The sequence below is a fragment of the Canis aureus genome, chromosome 2 (assembly GCF_053574225.1).
Source record: "Canis aureus isolate CA01 chromosome 2, VMU_Caureus_v.1.0, whole genome shotgun sequence".
Taxonomy (NCBI): domain Eukaryota; kingdom Metazoa; phylum Chordata; class Mammalia; order Carnivora; family Canidae; genus Canis; species Canis aureus.
In genome coordinates this window covers 15,248,438-15,273,956 of record NC_135612.1, presented here as the reverse complement: position 1 = coordinate 15,273,956, position 25,519 = coordinate 15,248,438, and the positions used below count along the sequence as shown (strand labels likewise).

General features: G+C 33.4%; 1 protein-coding gene across 4 annotated transcripts in view; it reads right to left on the bottom strand.

Annotated features, from left to right (window-relative positions):
* Positions 1-25,519, bottom strand: part of KIAA0825 (KIAA0825 ortholog) — a 380,540-nt gene that overhangs the window by 296,507 nt on the left and 58,514 nt on the right. For all 4 annotated transcript variants that reach the window (XM_077864520.1, XM_077864518.1, XM_077864511.1 and 1 more), the window contains exons 4-5: positions 23,438-23,600; positions 19,756-20,425 (exon numbers count right to left, since the gene is read on the bottom strand). In XM_077864520.1, coding sequence (XP_077720646.1) covers positions 19,756-20,425; positions 23,438-23,600 — 833 coding nt within the window. The remainder of the gene's footprint in view (positions 1-19,755; positions 20,426-23,437; positions 23,601-25,519) is intronic.

Here is a 25,519-nt window from a genome sequence, read left to right as displayed (position 1 = left end):
TGTCTCAGATGGGTAGAGAGATAATGGACAATCAGCTGGAGGGAAAGTTGTAAAGTCCCTCTCTTAATCTTCAGCTGAGTTTGCTTTCACTCATGCCAAGCAAGAGGATCGGATAGCAGCCATTTACAGTTGTGGGGAGAGCCAAGATTTCCAGTTTGCCAAAGTGAGACTTACATGCTTGGAATTCACTTGGAGGCTAGAAGACTCCAAAAGGCTTGTGATAAATTGGGGAAGCAGCTGCGCCCCTTTGTTTTTATCACAAAGTGGCATGAGTGAATCCAAAGTGATATTAGATGAACAATCTTATTTTTGCGAGTGATTCAACATGGAGATCAGATTTTATCTTAGTGTGTGTAAACTCTAACTATTGAAAAAAATACAAATCTGTTCTTTCTGAGAAATCAAAATCTATATTAGAAGCTGCCTCTTTATAATTCACTTATATTTATTACAAATCAAATTAGCATTTAGAATTATGTCTACCTGATATTTAAAACTTAATCTCAGTATTCAGATCATTATTTTGTGTAGACATCAACTTAAAATATCTTAAATGCTAATTTTCAAGATCAAATCTAAATTACAGCATAATAACTAAGCATAAAATATGTCAGTTCCATTACATCACCAATAGATTAGATGCTTCAAATTGTGAAAACATAAATAACTTAGCAATTCTCATTTGATGACTATGAAAGCTAATATCCTTCAAATTGTATGAAAACTAATATAAAGAGGATGACATGTATCTTTTTTCAAAGACTTTCTTTAAATAAATAAGAGGAAATAAAACTATAACTGAATAGAGACTTCAAGATCTTGCAGGAAGAGGCCTAATTAATGATAAACATACTACATGTAGATAAATAATCATGCAGAGGAAAAACCCTAAAGTAACAATAATTTAGAAGAAAATTCAAATTTTGTTACACGATTTCAATACAGAAACTTTGTTATGGAGTTGAGTAACCTCCTGACATTTAATATTACTTTGTGGGATTTGAGAAATACAATTAGTTATCAGCAATCAATTTGTTGACTTGATTGTCCCCAGATAGCATTTGTTACCAGTGGGAAAATACTGCTTATGCTCTAAGTACTATTGCACACTTCATAACCTACTAATTAGCACTTCATTTTCCCTTTGCTTAGGGAATAATGATTATTGCTTTCACCTAATACAACAAGGGTTACCTTTAACAATCCATTTTTAAAAATTAGCTAATGATCCATAGACAATACCCATCCCCCAATGAGTGCCTTATACATTACATCAGGAGAGAACCACTATAATTTTTCAAGCTCTGCAAAGAGATAGCTAACTTTAATGCTAATATAGATGCAGAATAGTTGCTTTGATTACTTTAGGCGCAATAAACCTTTTAACATTTTGACTTTTGGTATGAAAATTTCAATCATAAGTTTTAAACTTGCATACTAAATGAGTAGGGTGTGATTTAAAATATTTAACATGAGACGGCAAGAGACATTAATGCCTGTCAAATAGAGGTTAAAAAGGCAAAGCACAAATGAAGTGGAAGTCTTTCACTCTTACGTTATATAAATTTGTAGAGATATTTGGGAATGTGACTTTGATAAAGGAAGTAATTATGAAAGGTGAAAACTGACTTCTAAAAGATGTCTATGGTTCTTAATGGCATATTCAAATATGGAGACAAAATTTTCTACTGAAAGACATTTTTTCTTTATAGATCAAACCATGTAATAGTGTTCAATGTTATTTCATTTTTACTGAATCCTATAAATGTCATAATGGAACAGATGAATAAAGTTAAGAAGTTCTCTACCTCTGGACAGAATATATACTTAAAAAAGCCATATACACTTCAAAAATACCTCTCTAGTTTTGAAGCCCCAAAACATGCTGTACTATCAATCAAATAAGTGACTTTGAAGTGCAAATTTATGAAATCCAAATTGTAATTGTGATGTATGAAACTATCAAAATCTAGATATTCCAAGTGATAACAATGAATTTACAATGTACACATAACTTGTGGTTTTATTGGTATTACTATATATTTAATTAATATCACATACAGGGACAGAAAGCAAAATAAATGAATATGCAATCAAGAAAATGAGTTCAAGACACTTTTTGTATCAATAGAATTATGAAAGATATTATAATCCAAATTTCCAAATTCTTAATTCTAACTGTATCTATTTAATAAAAAATAGGACATTTAAAAAAATGTTGGGGGATCCCTGGGTGGCGCAGCGGTTTGGCACCTGCCTTTGGCCCAGGGCGCGATCCTGGAGACCCAGGATCGAATCCTACATCGGGCTCCCGGTGCATGGAGCCTGCTTCTCCCTCTGCCTATGTCTCTGCCTCTCTCTCTCTCACTGTGTGCCTATCATAAATAAATAAAATAAAATAAATAAAAAAAAAATGTTGGCCAAAGTAATTTAGGCAAGTGAAATAGCAACACGATTGCCAAAAAAAATGGAAAAATTCACACCAAAGTCTTAAAACATATAAAATTAAAAAAAAAAAGACAAGACAATGTAAATCTTGATTAAGTGACCTGATCAAATATTTCCCAGATTTTATTTGTGGTATACAGTAAACCAGTGAAAGAGTCAAAGAAGTCACACATTTGACAAAAATTAATGGAGAAGCCCAAGATTTAATACTTATTATATAAATAAAAATAGAAGAAAACAAAATTAGGTTTGGGTTAAGTCAGATATGAAGTAGTTTAATAAAGTAAAAACAAGGCAACTTAGCAATTGTGTAGGGGGAAATTTTAAGGAGTAAATTTTTGAAGTAGTGCATGGGGAGATCCATGTATAAATCCCATTAGTAATAATGTGTTCCTCTGATCTTGGTGATATTCACTTTTAAGTGATGCCATAACTATTGTAACAATCCTGCATTTATGACAACATTCATCTACTCAGTCCCTGAAGGCAGTGAACTTAAAGATACTTATTCTTTCTTTTGCATTTACTAACAATATATTTAATTTTATAGGCACTAGTCACAGATCGGCCCTTCTTTATGTCTCACTGTGGTATGTAATTTTTTTTTAATAACTGTATGTTTAAAATAATTAGTACTGCTGGATATAATCACTAATTTCCTAAAACTGCAAAAGGCAACTTAATATTTCTGCATAGCAGCTGTAATACACAATATTGCACAGAACTAAATTATTACAAACAGTGCCAGCAGTTTTCTATACACAGGACTTAAGATAATTATAAAAAATCATCTTCATTACTGCTTGCTAGCATTTTTTTAACAGTTTAATTTGGATAGGTTACAAAATACATTCAAATCACACAGATATAATTACTGTAAACCCAAGAAGCTATAAAATGTTCCCAACCAAATCCCTTTGACCCTGTTAATGTCTGTTCCTTGTTAATCTAAGGCAAACATTGTTTGTAGTGTGCATTTGTTATAGAATATAAAAAAAAGAAGGGGGGGCGCCTAGGAAATCCCTTAACAGTTGTTATTGATTCCAGCATTTACCGACTGAGAGTTAAGTGCTGTTTACAAAACAGAACAGATGCAGATGCTGACAAAAAGGTAAACAATTGTTGCATGGCTTCCTGCCAGATTGTGAACCGATATATTAAACTCCAAGTGAAGCACATTTCCCCTATGGGTTGCACTTATTGCCACTTCATTTCCTTTGTGCTCCATCTCTCTCTGGCCGTGCCTGGCACTAAGCTATTTCCAGTTCTTTGCTGACCCCTGAGGCCTGGTGCTACCACACACAGCCATTAGAGAAGGGAATTGCATGTGTCTGACACGGCCTGAAACCAATTATTTGATATTTTCTTCAGAATGATGCCTAACTCTGTTGGGAATGAGCAATCATGAAATAATTTACCTCCTGATTTAATTTTTTCCTGCACAAATTAGTTGTAGACTGAGCTGGCTATACACAGATGCCTGTGACATGGCTGTCTTATCAAGATGATACTTGAAATGAAGCAGGGGGGTCTGAACTGAATAGGTTGGGGAATCCTGCTTTAAAGAGGCATTGACAAGTTTATCAGATATACTGATCACATGTACTCTCTGTTGATTGAAAATGACAGAACCTTAAAGAACTATCAGGATAGCAGAGAAAACCACAAGGATGCAAACCTTATCAGGGTATTTAATGCTTTTAAACAGCTGTCCGATTTCTGGTTTGTGTCCCAGAAACCTTGGCACATGATCAAAATTTCAAAAAACAAAACAAAAAACTCGCTTGGGTTCATGACTGAGTGATCTTAACCAAATCCAGTATTGATTCTATTTTTAGATAAAGCCATAATGTCAAAAAAGTATGTATTTTTCTGTAACTCAAATCCCTACAAGTGCCTTTCATAAAAATATAAAGGATGTATGCTTTATATTTTGTTGTATGTCACAGAAACAAGGCCAAACATGAGATTACTTATCAATAAACATAGAAAGCTTATATAAATTAACAAAGGTTTAATCTGAATAATGAGATATTAAGGCCAACTGCTCAACCTTAATAAAGACAACACAAGTCTCTTTATAGAGGGACTCATTGAACATAAAGCTTCAAACCAAATCTGTGCAGTAATAGCTTGTCTACAAAGTCGGGCAAGGATTTTTCTCATTTTTACATACTGGTTCCACATTAGATTTTGGTCATTAAATCTTAAAGGGATTGTCATTGCTGCATCTTTCTATTTCTCTTCAGGGTCCAGGCTCTACTAAGTAGATTCACATACCAATAACTGTGAAATTTATGGCTTTTGTAATCATGACCAAGAAAAATTATAAGAAAAATGTCCATTAAAAGTATCCCTTCTTCAGGGGCACCTGGGTGGCTCAGTCAGTTAAGCATCTGCCTTTGGCTTAAGTCATGATGCCAGAGTCCTAGGATCCAGCCCCTGCATCAGGCTCCCTGCTCAGTGGGGAGTCGGCTTCTCTCTCTGCTCCTCCCTCCCCTCTCCATCCTTTCTTTCCCCTCAACTCATGCTTTCTTTTTCTCTCAAATAAATATAATCTTTTGGAAAAAAAGTGTACCTTCTTCAAATAGCTGAAGGATCACTGTTTTATTTGCTACAAAAAGAATATTAACAAAGATGATTATAAGAGATTTCAGTACAGTTCAGAAAAAAGATATAGAAAGGCACTACAAAACAATTTTACAATATAACTTTCTCTGACAATGATCATTACAAAATATAGAAGCAATCTCTCTTTTCAGGATAGACTATTTCACAAACCTGGGTATCCACTCCAATAATTACTACAAGAATTAGTACTGTGCCCCTTTTGCCAATGGAAATGCTAATATTGAATTTTAAACTTACTTCTACCTTGGAGGACAAACAATATAATGCCAGTTACTCTAAAATCAATTCAGTATGATCTTGTTATAGAGATCTAAAATATTTAAACTTCAAAATAGGGCAGCCCAGGTGGCTCAGCGGTTTAGTGCTGCCTTCAGCCCAGGGTATGATCCTGGAGACCCGGGATCGAGTCCCACGTCGGGCTCCCTGCATGGAGCCTGCTTCTCCCTCTGCCCGTGTCTCTGCCTCTCTCTGGTCTCTCATGAATAAATAAATAAAATTGAAAAAAAAAAACCCACTTCATAATATTTAGCCTTTTATATTTCACTGGCATCATAATTTTAAAGGCCAAGAGCATTGGGGCATCTGGCTGGCTCAGTCAGTAGGGCATGCAACACTTGATGGGTTGTTAAGTTCAAGTTCCATATTGGGTATAGAGATTACTCCAAAAAATGAAATCTTTTTTGGGGGAAGATTTTATTTATTTCTTCATGAGAAACACACAGAGAAGCACAGACATAGGGAGAGGCAGGCTCCCTATAGGGAGCCTGATGCAGGATTCAATCCTGGGACCCGAGGATCATGACCTGAGCCCCTGGGCTGAAGGCAGATGCTCACCCACTGAGCCAACCAGGCACCCCAAAAATAAAATCTTTAAAACAAACAAACAAACTTATCTTATTACCTTTAAAAAAAACCCATATACAGAAAAGCCAAGAGAATCATCTCTCACTAGCACTTATCTGTTAACTTGGTACTTTCTACTGCTCTATTATGGACGAGATTAAACTAGTAATATGATAAAATAGGAAACAAATTTTCTAAATAGACAAGTTTTTACTCAAGGTTCAAAAGAAGTTACAAAAACAAACACTGAAAGATTTTGCTTTTGAGGCAAAATATTGTACTTCATTTTAAATAACTTTTCATTTCCTTACATGAACAATTTCAGATCTCCATTTAGATACCCAACCATCAAAGTTCTTATGAATGCTTTGGTAACAGTAGAAGCAAATTAAAAATATATGTATAAACAAAGTAATAGAAATTCAATTTTAATAATGACGGTGGCAAATGAATTTCTGACTGGAAATTCATTAGGACCTTAAACATTTTACCGAAAGCTAAGGATTGTGTTTTCATTTCCACAATGGGGGATTAATTGGTCTAACTCTCAAAGCTACTAGCAGTTTCTCCTGTATAAATCCCTCAGAGACCAGCCCATACTCAGAAAATGCTATTTCAGACAAAGAATTTTAAGTCCCAGGTGTAAAAGATTTCTCCTGAGTTTAAATTAAAAAAAAAAAAAAAAGGTGGAGATGTTAAATAACAACTGCCTGAGGCAGAAGATAGTTTATATCAAACACCTGACTTCACAGATGTGACACTGTTGGTCAAAGATTTTCATACATACATGTATAAATAATGACAATGAAAATGTTATATCATAATGCACATTTTCCAAGTTCATTTACATAATAAAGAATGTTATGCTAAAATAATCACCATTGAAATTTTCAGTTGTTAAAATGATTACATCTTAAAGGAATTCTACCAATGTTTGCTTATTAAACACTACTTCTTGAACATTTATGAAAAAAAATGTGTTGGGTACTAATGATTATTAATAGTATAATAACCGGAAGTCACCTATTACATTTTAAGAGAACCTGAGAAGGAAAAATGTTAATTAAGCAATATTCAACATTATAATAGTTCACTGGAAAATGATTATCTGTTTAATCATTTAGAGATTTCAGTTAAGTCATAACATCTATAAATGTAAAATCCCATAAATGCTTTTATATAAAACAACACAACTAAGCACTCACATTTACTATGTTCATAAAACAAAATAGAGAATAACAAATAATTTTAGCAGGGGAAAGCAGAAGTTACAAAAGTTTTCGAAAGGTTGCGAAGTCATTTAGCAACTCACTTTCTATAGAATATGAATTCCTGGCTTGCCACAACTTCATGTATATTACTTTTATATTACTCCAATTTCTTTGCTCAATACAAAATAGTTGCAAAATAAGTTTGTTCATTTTTACAATAATTTTGTTCTAAACTTAGCAGTGATTTTTTCAATTATTTTCAAATTCTTTTTAAGGTTTTATTTATTTATTCATAGAGACACAGGAAGAGAGAGAGAGAGAGAGAGAGAGGCAGAGACAAAGACAGAGGGAGAAGCAGGCTCCATGCAGGGAGCCAGATGTAGGACTGGATCCTGGGTCTCCAGGATCACGCCCCGGGCTGCAGGTGGTGCTAAACCGCTGTGCCACCGGGGCTGCCCTCAACTTCTTATATTTTTAATTAGGTAATTCCTTTTTCCAAGTTAAAAAAATGTGTTAAAAATCTCAGTATTTTAATTTTTGTTTCTTTTTCAGTTTTTAAAAATGTTATTGAATGGTTCATAAGGCATATAAATCTCTGACCCATAACCCTTCGTAAGAACTGAGTAAATCATTTCATCTTTCATCCTTAGTATTTGAATGTCATAATTAGAGGGTGTAGCAAGAGAAATATTCTTTCCATCCTCTGAAAAAACACACCGGTGTTCTAAGGAGGTAGGGAGTCAATCATTGAGCACAACTTAGCAGTTGCTAATTATTGCTGTATGAAAGCAAAATTACCAAAACTAAATCACACCCATTTCTCTCTCATGGAATATACTTTCCCTCTCTGTTACCCTACTCTCTTTAGAACAAACACTCAGAAGTCTTAAAACATTTAATAGTGAATAATGGGGAAAATAGACTCTATGCAGCAGAAAATATGGTTTAAGGAAAATTAAGATAAGCATGCCCATGCATAATCCCACACATCTACCCAACCACATAACACATACCCTTCTCTCATACATCTACACATTCGGTCATTTTTCTCATAGCTTTTAATAAAAATCCTTTAGTAGGAAGAACTTGAAATAAAATACCATCAATTTCTCAGAGAAGATACATTCTAGTGTCAGGAGGGCCTGCCTTCCTCCCTCCCTTCCTTTCTCTCCTTTTTTAAGACTTTATTTACTTATTCATGAGAGACACAGAGAGAGGCAGAGACATAGGCAGAGAGAGAAGCAGGCTCCCCATGAGGAGCCCAATGCAGGACTCAATCTCAGGACCCTAGGATCACACCTGAGCCAAAGGCAGACAGACGTTCAACCACTGAGCCACCCAGGTGCTCCTAGTGTCAGGCTTTTCATTTATCTTCTTAATGAGGCATTGAGATAAGATGGGAAGATTCTTCTAATCTTACTTGTGTCTCAGAATTGATTTGCTAACCAGCCAAAATGATTTACATTTTCACCCAAAACACAAGAACTGAAAATACTGCACTAATTTCAGAGTGGTGAGAAATGGCAAAGATAACTCATAGAAAACAAAACAAAACTGTGGAAGCATCTTGCAAACATAATACTAACAGTATTACTATTAATTAATCAAAAAAGAATCTCAAACCTGGTAATGATTGTTTCGACTATTTCTATAACTTAGTTACTTTTAGCTTAACTTTGGCAAAAAGCTTAAATGTGAGCAGCTTAATTGGATCTCTACAAATGAGTCTCCTTTTATCTAGATACATTTTTAAAAACATGAAGTAAAAAAATCACTATTTTCCTTTTCATGTGTTATTATGTAAAGTCTTGGGTATTTTCTTTTTCTTTCCAAATCTTTCCCAAAGAGAAATTCCAGTTCTGTAGCTTTGTACTCTACTACTTTGTTCCTTCCAAAATTCAAGTTTGTCTAATTTTACACGTAGAGAAAAAAAAAACAAAAAAAAACATGTATTGCAATTTCAGAAAGTTTAGAACAGAAATCAGAATTGTTGTTAAAATGAGAAGGAATTACTCTTCAAATTACATGTAAAAGGATTATTTATCTTACAAGAAAATTCACTTAGCAAAAGACAGAAATTAAAGTAGTTAAGAGAGAATTAGTTTAGTCATGATTCGGGAATGGACTTGAATACCAGATGAAATACTTCCTAGAGCAGGACTTTGGGCAAGCTACTTAACTTGTCCAAACTCTGTTTCTCTATCTATAAAATAGAGATAATCAATTTTTCAGAGATGTTGTATAATGGTATACCAGTATATAATGGACTTAGCACAGTACATGATAAACTAAAAGTACTTATAACTGACTTTATGTATTTGCAAACAGGTAACAAGGAAAAATTAAAATGATCAATGGGGAAATACTAATGAAAATTAATGTTGAACTAATGAAAATTAATGTTGAATTCATGTTCTGAGCAGCATCCTTTGTAAAAGTATATACTTTATTGAAGTATTTCCCACAAAATAGATCCTAAGTGATATGGATCACTTATCAAAACTCAAGAATTAGAACAGCTGGGAATGACTTAAACACACAAAACACAATCTTAAACGGCTTGAAGCATTTGTCCTGTTCTGCCTCATACACAAAGGATGAAATAAAAATGAATAGTTCTAGTTTTCACCCTCACCCTGATGGATCACCTTGTATATTTCTACTAGGTAGAGATCAAAGTACAGAAAGAAATTCGATTCAATGGAGAGCAATGGTGTCCTGGCTCAGAAAAGGAGAAGACAAGCCCCCTTTTCTCTGCTGATGGCATGGCTGCTCTAGCATATTCTAGAAGCCTCAAGAAGGCACTGAATATGCCACATAACAGAACTGCCTACAGGAAAGGCTTTAGGATCAATGATGCCAAAACCCAAATCATCACTTCTGACATTCTTTACATGTGAAAAAAAATACTAACATTACTTACAAAAGTTTAACATGGGTAATTGTTTCATTATAATATGGTTCATGAAATTTTTACCCACAGACTTTTAGGACAAGATCATTCTTCTAGGATTTCTCAGCTTAATTCTGAAGCTTTTGTTTTACTTATACAGGAATTTGCATGGAAACAGAGAGGTTTTTAGAGGAAAAGTATTGTCCATGCCTACTGTCTATAGCCTCACAGAAATGAGGTGGTTCTTCCCAGGATAAAACACAAGTCATTATTAAATCCCTGCCTTGTCTGCTTTAAAAACATGCCAGAGAAAAGGCATATGGATTTCTTTTTAATCGACAGTACAGAATAATAATTGCATTTCTAGTTCTTGCCTGTGATCTTAATTTTCAATTATCTGATTATAATTGCTCCTGCAATAAATAAATATAGAAACTAAAAATACAACAAAAACAAACACTTGGTTGTGGGATCAAAGGGGAAACCCAAAAAATAATAAATAAATAGCTTCAGATGTTAGCTGAAAGAAGAGACTCTACTTCGAGTTTTTGCTTATTCACCTACTCCCTTCTTCATCATTCCATCCAGACCAAAAAAAAAAGCAACCACAGGTGGGCAGTTTTTCTGTTATTTTCAAGTTTCACTTGGGGAAGAAAAATCATGCAGATAAAGATCTAAAAGAGGTTTCTGCATTTGATTCTGTGGAGAACAAAACCATATCCTTAGCCAGTTAACACATCTGTATTGTCAGCGGAGAATATAAATGTGGCAGATTCCAAAGACAAATTGTAGGTATAAAATCTGGAATGATTTCCACGACAGTCAGAGAAAGTGTAGAGCTTAGATATCATCAAATATAACCCTCAAATTTTATCTATTACAATAATCTGAGGGGGTTAAATGACTTACCTAAGGTCACAAAACAAGGTGGTAGGAGATGCAGGACCAGCACCCTTGACTCCCAGTAACTGCGCTTTTCACCTTCTGAGAGCCAAGTTTATTGTTAATAAGGAATGCACCAGTATTTCATTAAAAAATGGCAATTATGATAAAGCAGAGGAGAAAAAAAACTGAGCAACACTATCATTTTTTAGAATTTAACAATGCTACAGAACCTGAAGCTACATTATTAAAGGAATTTGTAATAACTGAATAAAGGCATTACTTTCTTTTATGAATTCTTTTCCCTCATTACTATTTTGTATTATTTGAAATTTCAGCTTCTACTAGTGTGGGATTATAAAGCATAATTGTCATCAGAGATTTAACAAAGCTCTTCACTTCTGTCTCAGGAGCACATGACAGGGTGAAAAGATGTGGTGTCCTTTAAAGAGGCTTGGAATCTGTAACAATACTCATACAAATGCTTTTTGTACATATTTTGCATGTTAACCTCAAGATACTTAATCTTTCCCGAGTGATCTTCATCACTCAAATAGAGCTACTAGAGGAGCAGGAGAGAACCTGGGGTGACTTTAAGACTGGCCTACTTTCCAATTGTTATCTGAGCCTCTCTAGTCAAGAATTCTACCTTTATTTTTGTTTCAAGGTCTTTACTCTGAAGGATCTTTTCAGCCCTTGAAGGATTCTGTTTTCCCCACTCTCTATCTTCCTTAAACAAAATAGAAAGGGACTGTGAATGCGAAGGGGCTTTAGATGCCGGTTTAGTTTCAACTTCATACCCACTGTAGATCTTTAGAAACCATCCAAACATTCAAAGGCATGTATCATTCTCTGAAGTCTTTCTTTTTTAAGCTAACAATAACCCCCCCCCCAAAAAAAATTCGGAGTAAGACGTACAGGAACCAGGAAGTTTATCCTATGAATAAAATCTCCTAATTGCATCATTTCCTAATAAAATAGAGGACCGATAAACCTGAAATTTACTACATATAAACAAATCCTCTTTTTCAAACATTGAGAAAAATGGCAATAACTTTCCATAAATCCGAAAAAAATACAATTTTAAAAAACAAAACAAATTTGATCAATTAACCACTCCAAATGTAGATATAAAAAATGTTTCAATATAAGGGCACTATTTTGAAATGTGGATGACACCTGTTCATGAGTAAATATGGACCTGACTTCCCAGATAATGAGCTGTTAGGTTATAATCAAAATACTAAAGGTAAATTTCTAGCTTTATGAAAGTTGTTTACTTTGACTTTAAAAATTTAAAGCCTTATAAATAAAATGAAAAAACACTGTATTGTAGCATAAACTGTTATAAAATAATTTATAATTTCTCCAAAAATTATGAGAGGAACTATGAGAACACAGAAGAACAAAATCAGAATTATTGAGGAAATCCTGGTTCCTAAATCACTCTTGAAACTTTGTAAAAGTATCTGCATAAATAATATGGTTCTTTTCTAGGACAGATCACCAATCACAAAGATTCTATACTATTTATATTAATATTATTTCATCATTTTCTACAAATTGCAAAACAAACTACAAACAAGCTATGTACTTCTAAATGTATTCTAATACTAAAATAACACAAGGTTCAAAGATATTAAAATTACAAAATCATATGAATATCAAAGAGAAAAAAAGGTTACCATACAATGCCAAGATGTGGAATTCAAATCAACAGATTAATTTACATAAAATAAATTTAGTATCTGCCTGTTACTTTCTCCTTGGGAAGTGGTTAGATTGTCACCACAGTTTAAATACATGCACTGGAGAGCTTGAATCAATCAATAAATACCCAGCTGCATGGTTGCAGGTGGAACTTACTATGGAGTGCTCAGGTGACCACCACACCACCAGAAAGACCAGCTGGCGAAATCAAATAAAATAGCATAAAAATTGCCTCTAGTCACTTTCTGAGTTAATAAGCACAAGCAAATCATGAGTCAGTTATGAATCACTATTAATTAAAAAAGAAAAGCAAAACTTTTGAGCATAGAACACAGGAATGTTAAAATCAAAAAGAAAATATGAAAGTGCCTGGTAAATTATTTTTATGCTAATTATCACAGTGCCTTGCAGTCTTTACCATGGAATTTAGTAGCATATCAAAATAATATACCAAATAACTGCAAACAATGAAATTCCCTTTCTGTGGATTATTAGAAAATAATTATGTGCGCCTTGGAAAATATGTACCTTTATAAGTCTCCGTTTTCTCACATTTACAATATGAATAATAAGGGTTGTTCAAAGATTAAATGAATTCACGTATGTAAAACCTTATACATAATAAAAAGTTGTAATTATTTTTGATACTCAAGTAATGTTATCTCTCTATATTTTTCTATATTACAAATATTGATATAAATATACACATGTTTATTTATAGATTTAAAAAAATCCTCAATCTACCTAGAAAAATCAAAGGCAATTAAGGATTCAATAGGTCCAAACTGTCTTAGTTTATCAAGATGGGACATCAGTTGATTAATTAGTTTATTAAAAACTAAAGAGGAGGAGTACTCCCAAGCACAACTAACAAAGCTAGGCATTACACAGATAGGAAAGCCAGGTAAGGACACTACATAAAAATAAAAGTACAGGCCAGTATTCCTGGTAAATATAAATGCAAAAATTCTAAACAAAATATTAGCAAACCGAATTTAACACCACATTAAAAGGATCATACAGAACGATCAAGTGGGATTTATCTGTAGGATGCAAGGGTGGTTTAACATATGCAATCAATGTGATACACCATGTTAATAAAAGATTAAAATCATATGATCATCTTTATAGAAAAAGAATTTGGCAAAATATGACATCTTTTCATGATAAAAACTCTCAGTGAATTTGGTATAGAGGGGCCATGGTTCAACATAGAAAAGATCCTATGTGACAAGCCCACAGCTCTCATCATACTTAAAGGTAAAAGGTTGAAAGATTTTCTTCTAAGATCAGCAATAAGGCAAGGATGCCCATTCTCACCACTCTTATCAATATAATACTAGAAATCCTAGTCAGGACAATCAGGCAAAGGAAAAGAAATAAAAGGCATTCAAATCAGGAAAAAAAAAGAGAGAGAATGAAATTGTCTTTGAAGATGATACAATCTTATACAGAAAATTATAAAGACTCCACCAAAAATTGTTAGACTTAATCAATGAACTCAGTAGCTTCAGTATATAAAATCAACATATAGAAAGCACCTACATTTCTATACACTAACAATGAAATATAGGAAGGGGCACCTGGTGGCTCAGTGGTTAAGTGTCTGCCTTCGGCTCAGGTCGTGATCCTGGGTCCAGGGCTCGAGTCCCATACTGGGGTCCCCACAGGGAATCTGCTTCTCCCTCTGCCTATGTTTGCCTCTCTCTCTCTCTCTCTTTCTCTGTCTCTCATGAATAAATAAAATTTAAAATATATATACATAGGAAAAAAGAAAGAAAAACCCATTCATAGCAGCACCAAAAACAATAAACTATTGAGCAATATATAAACCAAGAGAGTTAAAGATCTGTATACTGAAAACTATAAGACTTTGAAGAAAGAAATTGAAGAAGATATAAATAAATGGAAAAATACTGGATGTTCATGGATTGAAAGAATTAAAACTTAAAAATCCAAACTACCCAAAGCCATCTGTAGATTCAATGTAATCTCTGAGAATTTCAATGCAGGGGTATCTAGCTGCTCAACCAATGGAATGTGCAAACCTTGATCTTGGGGTTATGAGTTTCAGCCCCATAATGGGTGTAGATATTACTTAAAAAGTAAATTTCAATGTGATTATTCATAGAAATAGAAAAATCCTAAAATTTGTATGGAACTACAAAAACTTCAAATAGCCAAAGCAATGCTGAGAAAGAACAACAAAGCTGGACATATACTTCCTGATTTCAAGCTATACTGTGAGCCTATAAATCAAAACAGTGTGGTACTGGCACAAAAACAGACATTAGACCAAAGAACAGAATACAGAACTCAGAAATAAACCCTCATGTATATGGTCAACTACTATTTGATAAGGGAACCAAAAATACTCAATGGGGAAAAGATTAAACAAATGCTGCTGGGTAAACTAGATAGTCACATGCAGGAGAATGAAACTGGACCTATCTTACTACACTCATAAAAATTAACTCAGTGTGGATTAAAGACTTAAATTTAAGCTCTGAAACTGTAAACTTTCTCCTAGAAGAAAGCATTGACATTGGTCTTGGCAATGATTTTCTGGATGTGATAACAGAAGCACAAGCAACTAAAGCAAAAATTACATGGGACTACACTCAACTATAAAGCTTCTCCAGAGCACAAGAAATAATCAACAAAATGAAAGGCAATCTACAGCAGAGAGAAAATATTTGCAAACCATGTATCTAATAGTGAATTAGTATCCAAAATATATAAAGAACTCATACAACTCACTAACAACAACAAAATCTAAAAATGGCCAGCATGGGGCAAGTAGGTGGCATAATTGGTTAGGCATCGGACTCTTGATTTTGGCTCAGGTTGTGATCTCAGGCTTGTGGAATTGAGCCCAAGCTCAGGGCAGAGTCCACTTGTGATTCTCACTCCCTCTGTCCCCCTGTCTCTCTTCCCACCCATGCATGCATGCTCTCCAATAAAAAAAAATTTTTTTTAAATGTCTAGCAGACTTAAATAGCCATTTTTCCAAAGAAGATATACAAATGGCCAATACCTAATTGAAAAGATGGCAAACATTGCTAATCAACAGAAAATTCAGGTCAAAAGTGCAATGAGATACCACCTACCAACTAAGGTCCTGGTTATCATAAAAAAAAAAAAAAAAAAAAAAAAGACATAACAATTATTGATGAGAAAAGGAAGAAAAGGGGACCCGTGAGCACTGCTGATAGGAATGTAAATTGGTACCACCAAAGTGAAAAATAGTATGGAGGTTCTTAAAAAGCAATATAAAAATATAACTACCATCAGCAATCTCACTTCTGGGTATATATCCAAAGGAAATGAAAACAGGATATTGAATAGATATCTATGCTCCCATGTTTTTTTTTTTTTAATTTTTATTTATTTATGATAGTCACTCAGAGAGAGAGAGAGAGAGAGGCAGAGACATAGGCAGAGGGAGAAGCAGGCTCCATGCACCGGGAGCCTGACGTGGGATTCGATCCCGGGTCTCCAGGATCACGCCCTGGGCCAAAGGCAGGCGCTAAACCGCTGCGCCACCCAGGGAACCTGTGCCACCCAGGGATCCCTATGCTCCCATGTTTACTGCATAATCACAATAATCAAGATATGGAAACAACCCAAGGTGTCCATCTATAGATAATAGATAAAGAGGATGTGATGGAATATTATTCAGCCACAAGAAAGAAGGAGATCCTGCAATTTGCAACAACATGGATGGACCTTGAAGGCATAATGCTAAGTGAAATAAGTCAGAGAGAGAAAAGACAAATACTATACAATGACACTTACGTGAGAAATCTAAAAAAAGAAAAAAGAAAAATTCAAAGAAACAAAATATTATGGTAGTTACCAGGGACAGGGAAAGGGGGAAATGAAAAGATATTGATCAAATGGTACTAATTTCTAGTTAAATTAATCATTTCTAAGGCTCCAGTGTACGGTATTGTGAATATACTTAACAATAATGTATTTTACACTTGAAAGTTGTTAAGAGTAAATCTTAAATGTTCATCATAGGAAAGTAATGATAATTATGTGACATGATGAAGATATTAGCTAATGCTGTGGTGGTAATTTTATAAAAATATATGTATATCCAATCAACACGTTGTATATTTTATTTATTTTTCTATTTATTTTTAAAGATTTTATTTATTTCCTCATGAGAGACACAGAGAGAGAGGCAGAGACATAGGCAGAGGGAGAAGCAGACTTCATGCAGGGAGGCCAACATGGGACTCGATCCCGGGACTCCAGTATCAGGCCCTGGGCTGAAGGCAGGCGCTAAACCGCTGAGCCACCCAGGGATCCCCCATGTTGTATTTTAAATTTACATTGTTATATGTCAGTTATAGCTCAATAAAACTGGAAGAAAAAAGACTAGTACACATACACTGCCAAAGATACATCAGCAGATTACAAAACAAGAATTATAAGCAGAACTCTCAAGTTGGTGTTATATAGTCATCAGATGGGAAGAGGGTGGGGTAGTTTTGAAAAAAAGTAAAACAATGGGGGTACTTGAATGGCTAAGTCCGTTATGGTTACGTGGCTGCCTTGGCTTAGGTCATGATCTCAGGGTCCTGGGATTAGGCCCCACGTTGAGCTCCCTGACAGCAGGGAATCTATTTCCTCTCTCTTCCTCTGCCCCTCCTCCTGCTTGTGCTCTTTCTCTCTCAAATAAATAATAAAACCTTAAAAAAAGAAAAGTAAAACAATGACTACACTAGAGTTAATAATATAGAGGATTCAGAGCAGTGTTTTTAATAGAATGAGCTATTTATATCCTATTCCGTTAGGCAGTAGAGCACAGCGATAGAGTAGAGGATCTGCAGTTAGACAAAATTAAGTTTGAATCCTGGCTTCACTCCGTAACCTTGACCAAATTACTATCTCTGTGCCTTAGTTTCCTCACTGTATAATAGAGATAACATATAATGGCACCTACCTTGTTGGATGGTTAGAAGGATTAAGTGAGATAATGCACATTAACATTTAGTGTAATAAATGTGAGCTATTGTTACCTAATGAAAATCTTTTCTATAGTTTCAGGCAAAATATTGAAAACTTGGTGAGCATTAAAAAAATACACACACACACACACACACACAACCCATTCAAGTCAATGTAGATTTTATTCTAATAGGAATATAAATTAAAACTGTATTAATACTATTTTATTATTTCACTAATCTCAAATTCCATTTCCTTAATAAATAAAATTTGGTCACTTAGTCAAATATTAGTGGAAAATACAGTTGGTCCATTAAAAGTTAGTTTAGCAGTTCTTAAAAACATTAGCAGCAGCTACTCATTTAGTTTTCTTTCCCTTACTGTGTCTAGCTTTGAACCTTCAATGCAGTAGCTGTTACATGCCTTGCCTATGGTAGGTGCTCAATGGAGCCAAAGTGAATTGATTTTCTGGTAGCTCACCTGAAAGTGCTGTTTGAAATTTCTTTTGCAAGTGACAAAAGGTCCAAAAGCATGATGGTTAAATTCATTGGTCTTGGAGACATAAAGACCTATGTATGAATCCTGACTCTGTACAACACGACCCAGGGCAAGTTAATGTTTCTAAGCTTCTTTCTTTGTTTATGAAATTAGGGCAATAAGGAAAAGAATGTATATGGCACAGTGCCTGGCATATGGAAAGCATTCATTTAACAAGTGATTCATACCAACGTTTAGATAAATGAGCTTGAGAAAGATCAGTGCACCTAGACTTGTAGAAAATGTTTCAAATCCTGGTGTTAAAGCCTACACACATAGTTTTCTCTCACGAATGAGAAAACACCTCAATATCAGCCCTAAAGACTCCATAGCAACTTACACATATTTTCAACCATATGGATCTTTTCTTCTGTTATAAACTATATTTAGCATATATAAAACTTTCATGTTGAAATACTTTACAAGTAAGCAGGAATTCTTTTAGAGAATATAAAATTTTTTAGAAAATAAGTACACTCACTAAATTCATTTAAAAGTTATGTAACAATTAAAATGAAAATCCATTTGCTTTGAGTAAAACTGTAATGTTTCTAAATTATCTACCATTACTTAAACTTGGCTGATGCATGTCTGTTCTGTCATGTGATACAGCTTCCAGAGGAAAACAAAAAATATAAGAGAAAATATTATACTATTTGAAAATTCATATATCACAGTATTTTGGTATTCTGGCATTTTATTAAGGAAGGTATATAAAACTATGGTGAGCTATGGAAGTGTTTATAAAGTGATCATAAATTCAAAGACAGGAGTTCACCAAATGACAACTTTCACACTTAAAAAATATAGTTTATGTGTCTATTTAGAAATATACCTCACAGTTTTTACATAAAAGCATGACTAATAATTTTCAAAAATAATATTTTTTATCTTGATTTTTTTCTCCACGAGTAGGAAATTAAAATGGTGACAGGGAAAAGTTTATTATATCACAATAGTTTCTTTCTTTTCTCCTTTATCTTTTAAATAAAATTAGGAATTTTCAAATCACCTTTTCTTTGTGTATATTCTTACAGAAATAATACTAGAGGAAAAGTTCCTCTAAAATCAGCTATAGTTAAAATGTTATGCCTCTGTGACCAATTTTAATACAGAATTTTCTAGTTACCATTTCATAATAGCTCTTTATTAGAACTGGCTGACTAAAAGAATACAATTCTCAACCTCCAATTTTAGTTCATGAAAATTTCAACACATTTTTAACAATTCTTTTCTAATGTTTCAGCTTTGGAAGTTACAACTAATTAAAATTTATATTTTTCTGTTACGTATATGTTAATATTGTGTGTATGTATATTTTATATATGTATTTATATATACACACAATTTCATTCAGTAATTTATGCAATCAAAAAACCAAAACTCTTATTGGCAACGTTTTTGGCTTACATTTTTCAATATCTTTAATAATTCAAATAACAGGAAAAAAGGCACTTCCATTACTGTACTTACAGAAAAAGAAATGCGTAAGAGAAATGTGCACTACAAAATTTCATAATGTTTATTTTCTGATTTAGTTTCAAATTTGCAATTAAGTTTAACCAAATAAAAAAAGTTAGAGAATTAAAGATATCAAAAGGCTCATATTAAACCAAATGAATTTAAAAACTCACTAACCCAAAGCATGCACTGCTCCTCTATGCCTGCTGGAGCTCTTGCTTGTTTTAATCACACGGACAGCACTTTCTTGGAACTGCAGCTCACAAAAATTTTCAAGAAATTTTGCCGTTTCTTCTGTAACAGTATCCAGGTAAGTTTCTTTAATGAATTTCACTGTTGAGGATGGAGCTAAAATTTCACGTAGTGTGTTAAAATCCTCTTTTATCATTGAGTATAACTTATGCATTGTACTTTGGTATCCATGAACCATTATGTCTAAATTTGATTCTCTGCTGTAAGAAGGAAAACAGTTCTGCAGAAGTTTAGCCAACAGTTTTTTCTGTATGCTTTGGTATTTGACTATAACTTCTGATTCTGGATAAAGAAACAAGAGTTGTTGTATGCACTGATTTTTCAACCAAATCTTGTGCTGTGAATTGCTTATTTCATTATGGCTTTGTAATTTGCTCACTAAGAAGCGTCGAAGATGCAGTCTTATATTATCCCATATGGACTTTACATCCATAGAAGAATAATCTTCAACCGAATGAAGAGAAGTCCTAGAGAGGAAATGGAAAGATGCTCCACTTAGCATTGATGGGAACGAACTGCTGCTGTGGCTGGAGAGGTCCCAAAGTAAATCCAGTATCATTTCTTCTTGATTTAGTTCATTCTTCAACAAATCTTGCTAATAAAAGTAAATTATAACATTAGAAATGAGAGTCACTATAAGAGTAATAGGAAAACTGACTTCTACAGTCATACTTGTACAGTCATACAACTTCAAAATAATTCATTTCAATTTAGAATCAATACTCCAATGCTCTTCAAGTTTTGTTTTAGTTTGTTTTTTATTTGCATTTGGAATGTAATCGATTCAGATATTTTAGAAGGTTAGCTTTATGATCTGTTAAATTTTGTAAACCCAGGTGATGATCTATATTTTCAGTTAGCTTTCCAAACATAATACAGTTTTCAGGCCTCATTGTTATCCATCTCCAATATAACCTGAGCTGCAGCTTAAAAATTTCTAAATAAAAACATGTACCAAACATCGATTGAAATGTATTCCTCAGACAAAATAAATTCAAGATCATGCCCTTAAGTAATTCCTGGCAGAAAATTTTCATGCCTGAATGAGTACATCTATTCTTATAAAATCCCAAATAAACATACAAAATAGAGACCTTTAAATATAGTATGTGCCTGGAGGTTACTAATAGCTGCCATCCTGAGAACTAAAATTTAATACATTAAAAGAGTTGAACTTTCATTTAAGTTCCTTTTTGAGAGTCATGTTAAGAAAGATTTTACTTTGGAAATTAATCTGAGAATATTTCAGCTCTCTCCAAAAAGATCACTAACTCAATATGGGAAAAAAATACTCTAAGTATCATTCCCCAAAAGATGATATAAAATTATTCCTTTATTCTTTCCGTGCTGACATAAAACAATGGTAGGTATAATTACGAATAGTAAAGGGACAGAAAGTTACTTTCTTTTTGGAGTTTGTATTACATGCACACATTCTCCTTATATGCTGACTTTTCCTAATTATCTCTTTCAGCTAATACTGAAATTAGTTCATATTCTCTGAGTAGCAACAAGCTGATTGTAAGAAAACTGGAAGCAAAATTCAAGTGGCATAAAATCATGATGGCTTTGAAATTTCTTATTGACAAAGATAGCAGAGGTATTATCTGTGTTTCAGAATTATGAACTAGGCAAATTTCAGAAATTTACTCTAAAGCAATTCTAAGCATTGTTGTGTCCAATTTAATGTTCTATCTATAATGAATATCCAATATCTCTATAGTATTTTATTATATAAAAAGCACTTTCCTATCAAGTCTCTGGCTTATTCATAATAAAAACTCTGTGACATAGATATTTAAAAACCCAATTTACAGATAAGGACACTAACGTGCAACACGTTTAAGTTACCTTCCAAATGTCACGTACAATAAAGCACAAAACAGAATGAATCCCTGGCTTCATTCTTCTCATCTATGTTCTTTCTACTAGACTCCAGAGAGCCGCAGAGTGCACTGATCTTTCTGAAGTTTCTCTTTCCCTCTCTCATCCCACTTTACCCTCTATTTAGCTCTGTTGATACTTCTAGAAAAGAAATGTCCTTGGATAGAGTTCAGAACAAGAGCATTATGGTAAATTCTAAGAAACAACCAAGTCATATTAGTGTCTCTATCTTAGGTTTCTTTTAATCAGTCTAAAACTATAAATATTTGATCAAGCAACATTTAGAGAATAATAGTTTATGAGAGGTTTAAGACACATGTTTCGTATGACTACTTAAATTTAAGAATAATTTTGGTGTAACTGCAATAATGAGGACCTCTGTTTCTTATTTAAGTACTTAGATAATTAATAAATAAAAATTTTTCTATTAAAAAAAGAGAGCTATAAAAAATGGCTGTCAAGATTGACACTTTTAGCATGTAAAAACTTGATAATAAGGTTGTTTTAATCTGAATCTGTTTTAATAATGTGGTTCTTTCCTCAAAATAACACGATCAATTATGTAAGAAAACCTAGGCCTGGAACAACCCTATCAGTCTAATGAATTTGAGCAAAACTAAAACGGCCTTTGCCCTGCAGTGAATAGAGAATGACTTATGTGTGACAGATTAAAAGATAATTAAAAGCCTTTGCTTTTAATTAAGTGAGAAAGCATTATTACATCAATATTAATGAAATTCAATACACATGGCTCTTAATAGAAATTAAAGGAATAACTATATCCATATTTATTCTTCAGGGCTGCACCTTCAAGAGATAATGGGTGAGAGGATTTTCTTAAAAGAATAAGGCTTCAGGGCGCACAGTCTTCCTTTCTCTTCCTTTTATTACTCTGCAAACATTAAAGAGACATCTGCAATAATAACGATAGCCAAGAACTTTCCATCTGATTCTGTCATCCTCAGCCATCTACAACCTCAAGATATTTTCCACATCTGCCTTAGTCAATGTTTGATGTTTAGACAAAAATAGTGCCTTTTTCCCCCCTAAATTAAATTAAAACCATAGCTACAGACCTACTGCTTTCTAACAATTGTGCCATTTTTCTGGGAAACTGTTGTTGCAAGCTAGCTACCCCTAGTACCTGCAGGTGTAATAAAGGAAGTGTTTTCACTGAAGGCTACAAACACATTCCTCACATAGAGGGTGGGCAGTATCAAAGAATGACCCATGTAATAATTTTCCATCAATTAAGAGTAGTCTTGTAGAAATTACTGCCTTGATTGAAAGAAAACGGGGTATGCCTGCAGGGAATGATAGACAAGGATACTTAAAAGATACAATCAATGGTGATCTTATTATGCCTAACAATAAGCGCAGAGAAAAAGAGTAGTTGTGAGGGACAGAAAATATAATAAATATGAACTTTTCTGGTAGACAGTGTGTGTGGTACACACCAATCAACACATTCTGGAATTATAAATTTTAATCTCCATTTCTATAAAGCTACATTTTATTGATACAACTCATTGTAAAAGGTAAAAACAATAGCTTACTGGATTCCACTGGGGATATAGAAACAAAGCAAAAGAACAACCCCTAGATATGGCAGGTTAACATGCTCACTAAAATATATATTTACATATAGAAACTGAATGAACTGTATTCCTGTTCACCATGCCACTTCAGTATAAAACAAAAAATTATTATTATTTTTTTTTACCAGTGTTTTGAGGAATTTTATCAAATCTCCATGGGGAATGGATGGTGACTTGGTTGGATTATAATTATCTAGCAGTTCAAAACAGTCAGTTGTTGTTCTCAGCTGCACATCTGGACACTGTTTGTTAACTTCAGACTGTATTTCTTTAATGCAATGTTCTATACTAAAAAAAGAAAAGAAAGAATTATTTTGGTAGGAAATAGGTAATGGTTCCATCTCATAATATTACATGCCCTGAAAGTTTATATGTGCTAGGTGCACACAATTTACAATATTATAAAACATTCTTATGATATGAAAACAGTAACAGACTACATACTTTCATTCATAATTGAAAATGGAATGCTCAGATTTCCCAGCAGTTTCCTTTCAAATACAAAGGAGAAAATATAAGATATCTAGCTACTCTGAGATCATTTTGTATTAAAACAAAAATCGAGCATGGATACAACAAAATAACGGTTTTTTATAGGCAGTAGAAGGCAGATAAAAAATACTCTTAAAAAAATACTCTTGATGACTGATGATCATAAACACAGCCTACTAATAGGTAAATGGCTATATAAATTATGGAAAACTTCAATCAGTGAAGTATAAAATGTCACAGTTACAAAAACATCGTAATTTCAAAAATTGTAAAAGATAGATGCTGTATACACACTGTTATTATAGCCAAGTATCTTTTCTTGCTATAGAACTCCACTTTAAAAAACAAAAACAAAAACATACTAAACACTGCATAAAAAAAAAAAAAAAAAGACTGCAAAGAAAGAAGCAAAAGGTTAATAGAAATCATCTTTGGGTAAGTAAATGAAATATGATGTTTCAAATTTTACTTTTCTATAACTTTCCAGGTTTTTAGAGGGCATATAATAATCATTTACCAAAAAACAAACAAATAAATAAATAAATAAACAAACAGGAAAAAACTGCCCAATTGAATCTTCTGATACATATTTGTTTCAAAAATTATACCCAAAGTATCCTTAGTTCTGATAATAAATGGATATGGTGTTATTTTTATTTTCATATAAAACTCTGGGGATTCATGATTGTAAATCTTTGTGGGATAAACTAGTGACCTTAAGCAACCTGTCATCTGTGGAGCCACATGGATATGACATATTACTACCACCTGATGGCAGCATATCTAAACTGCAAGAAAGCTTATAAACAGGAAAATTCTTTTGAAGCTGAATGCCTTCACCCAAAATTGACAGCTATGTATTTGTCCCTTAATAGTATTAAGAAAGATCTGTTGCTAAAAAGGTTACTACTGTTTTTGAAAATATTAATGCTATTAATATTAGATTCCATATGACAGAATTATTTAAGCTTTGGAAACCAAGCTCTGATTATTAAAACTGATGTCAAATGAATGAATGATTCTTCAAAATTCATCAGGTGTAAGTTGCCTATAAAACATACACTGCAAACTTTAAGGAAAGCTTGTCAGGAGACTTCTGAGCATGAGTGAATTTAAACTGAATTACCTTGAAACAAATACATTCTGAGAATCAAAGGGTCTTTTCATGAAAACAAAGAACTTATTAGAAAAATAATACCTCCTTAGGCCACAGGCCACGCAATTTCCTGATGAGACGGTCTTATTCAGGAATACCAGTTCTAAGTCTGACTTGAGGTCGGCATATATATTTTTTTTAACTTATGTGAGTACATCTATGGACTGAGAAACACGATAGCTGAAGCATACACCTAGACTCTAGGGACCTCTTATCAAAAGTTTTTATTACAGCATCCTCATGTGGCTCATTCAATGAAACCTAATAAATTACAGCAATGTGAATTGGAAAGGCTCAGTGCTGAATCTACCTAAATCTGTTTCAATCAGGACTCAGCTTTTAGGCTAATCTCTAACATCTGAATCTGGGTGGAGGCCAATAACTACAACTTATAAATACGGTAAAGCCTTCAGAAGGCTAGATATTTTTAGTAATTTGTCCAAACACTGATAAAGAGACTGAGCAGTTGCATTTCAGACGACCTCCCTCATTGACACAAACAAGTTGAGCTGGCTTTTAAAATCACTGATTTTTGTCAAAAAATTTTAAACGTCAGAAC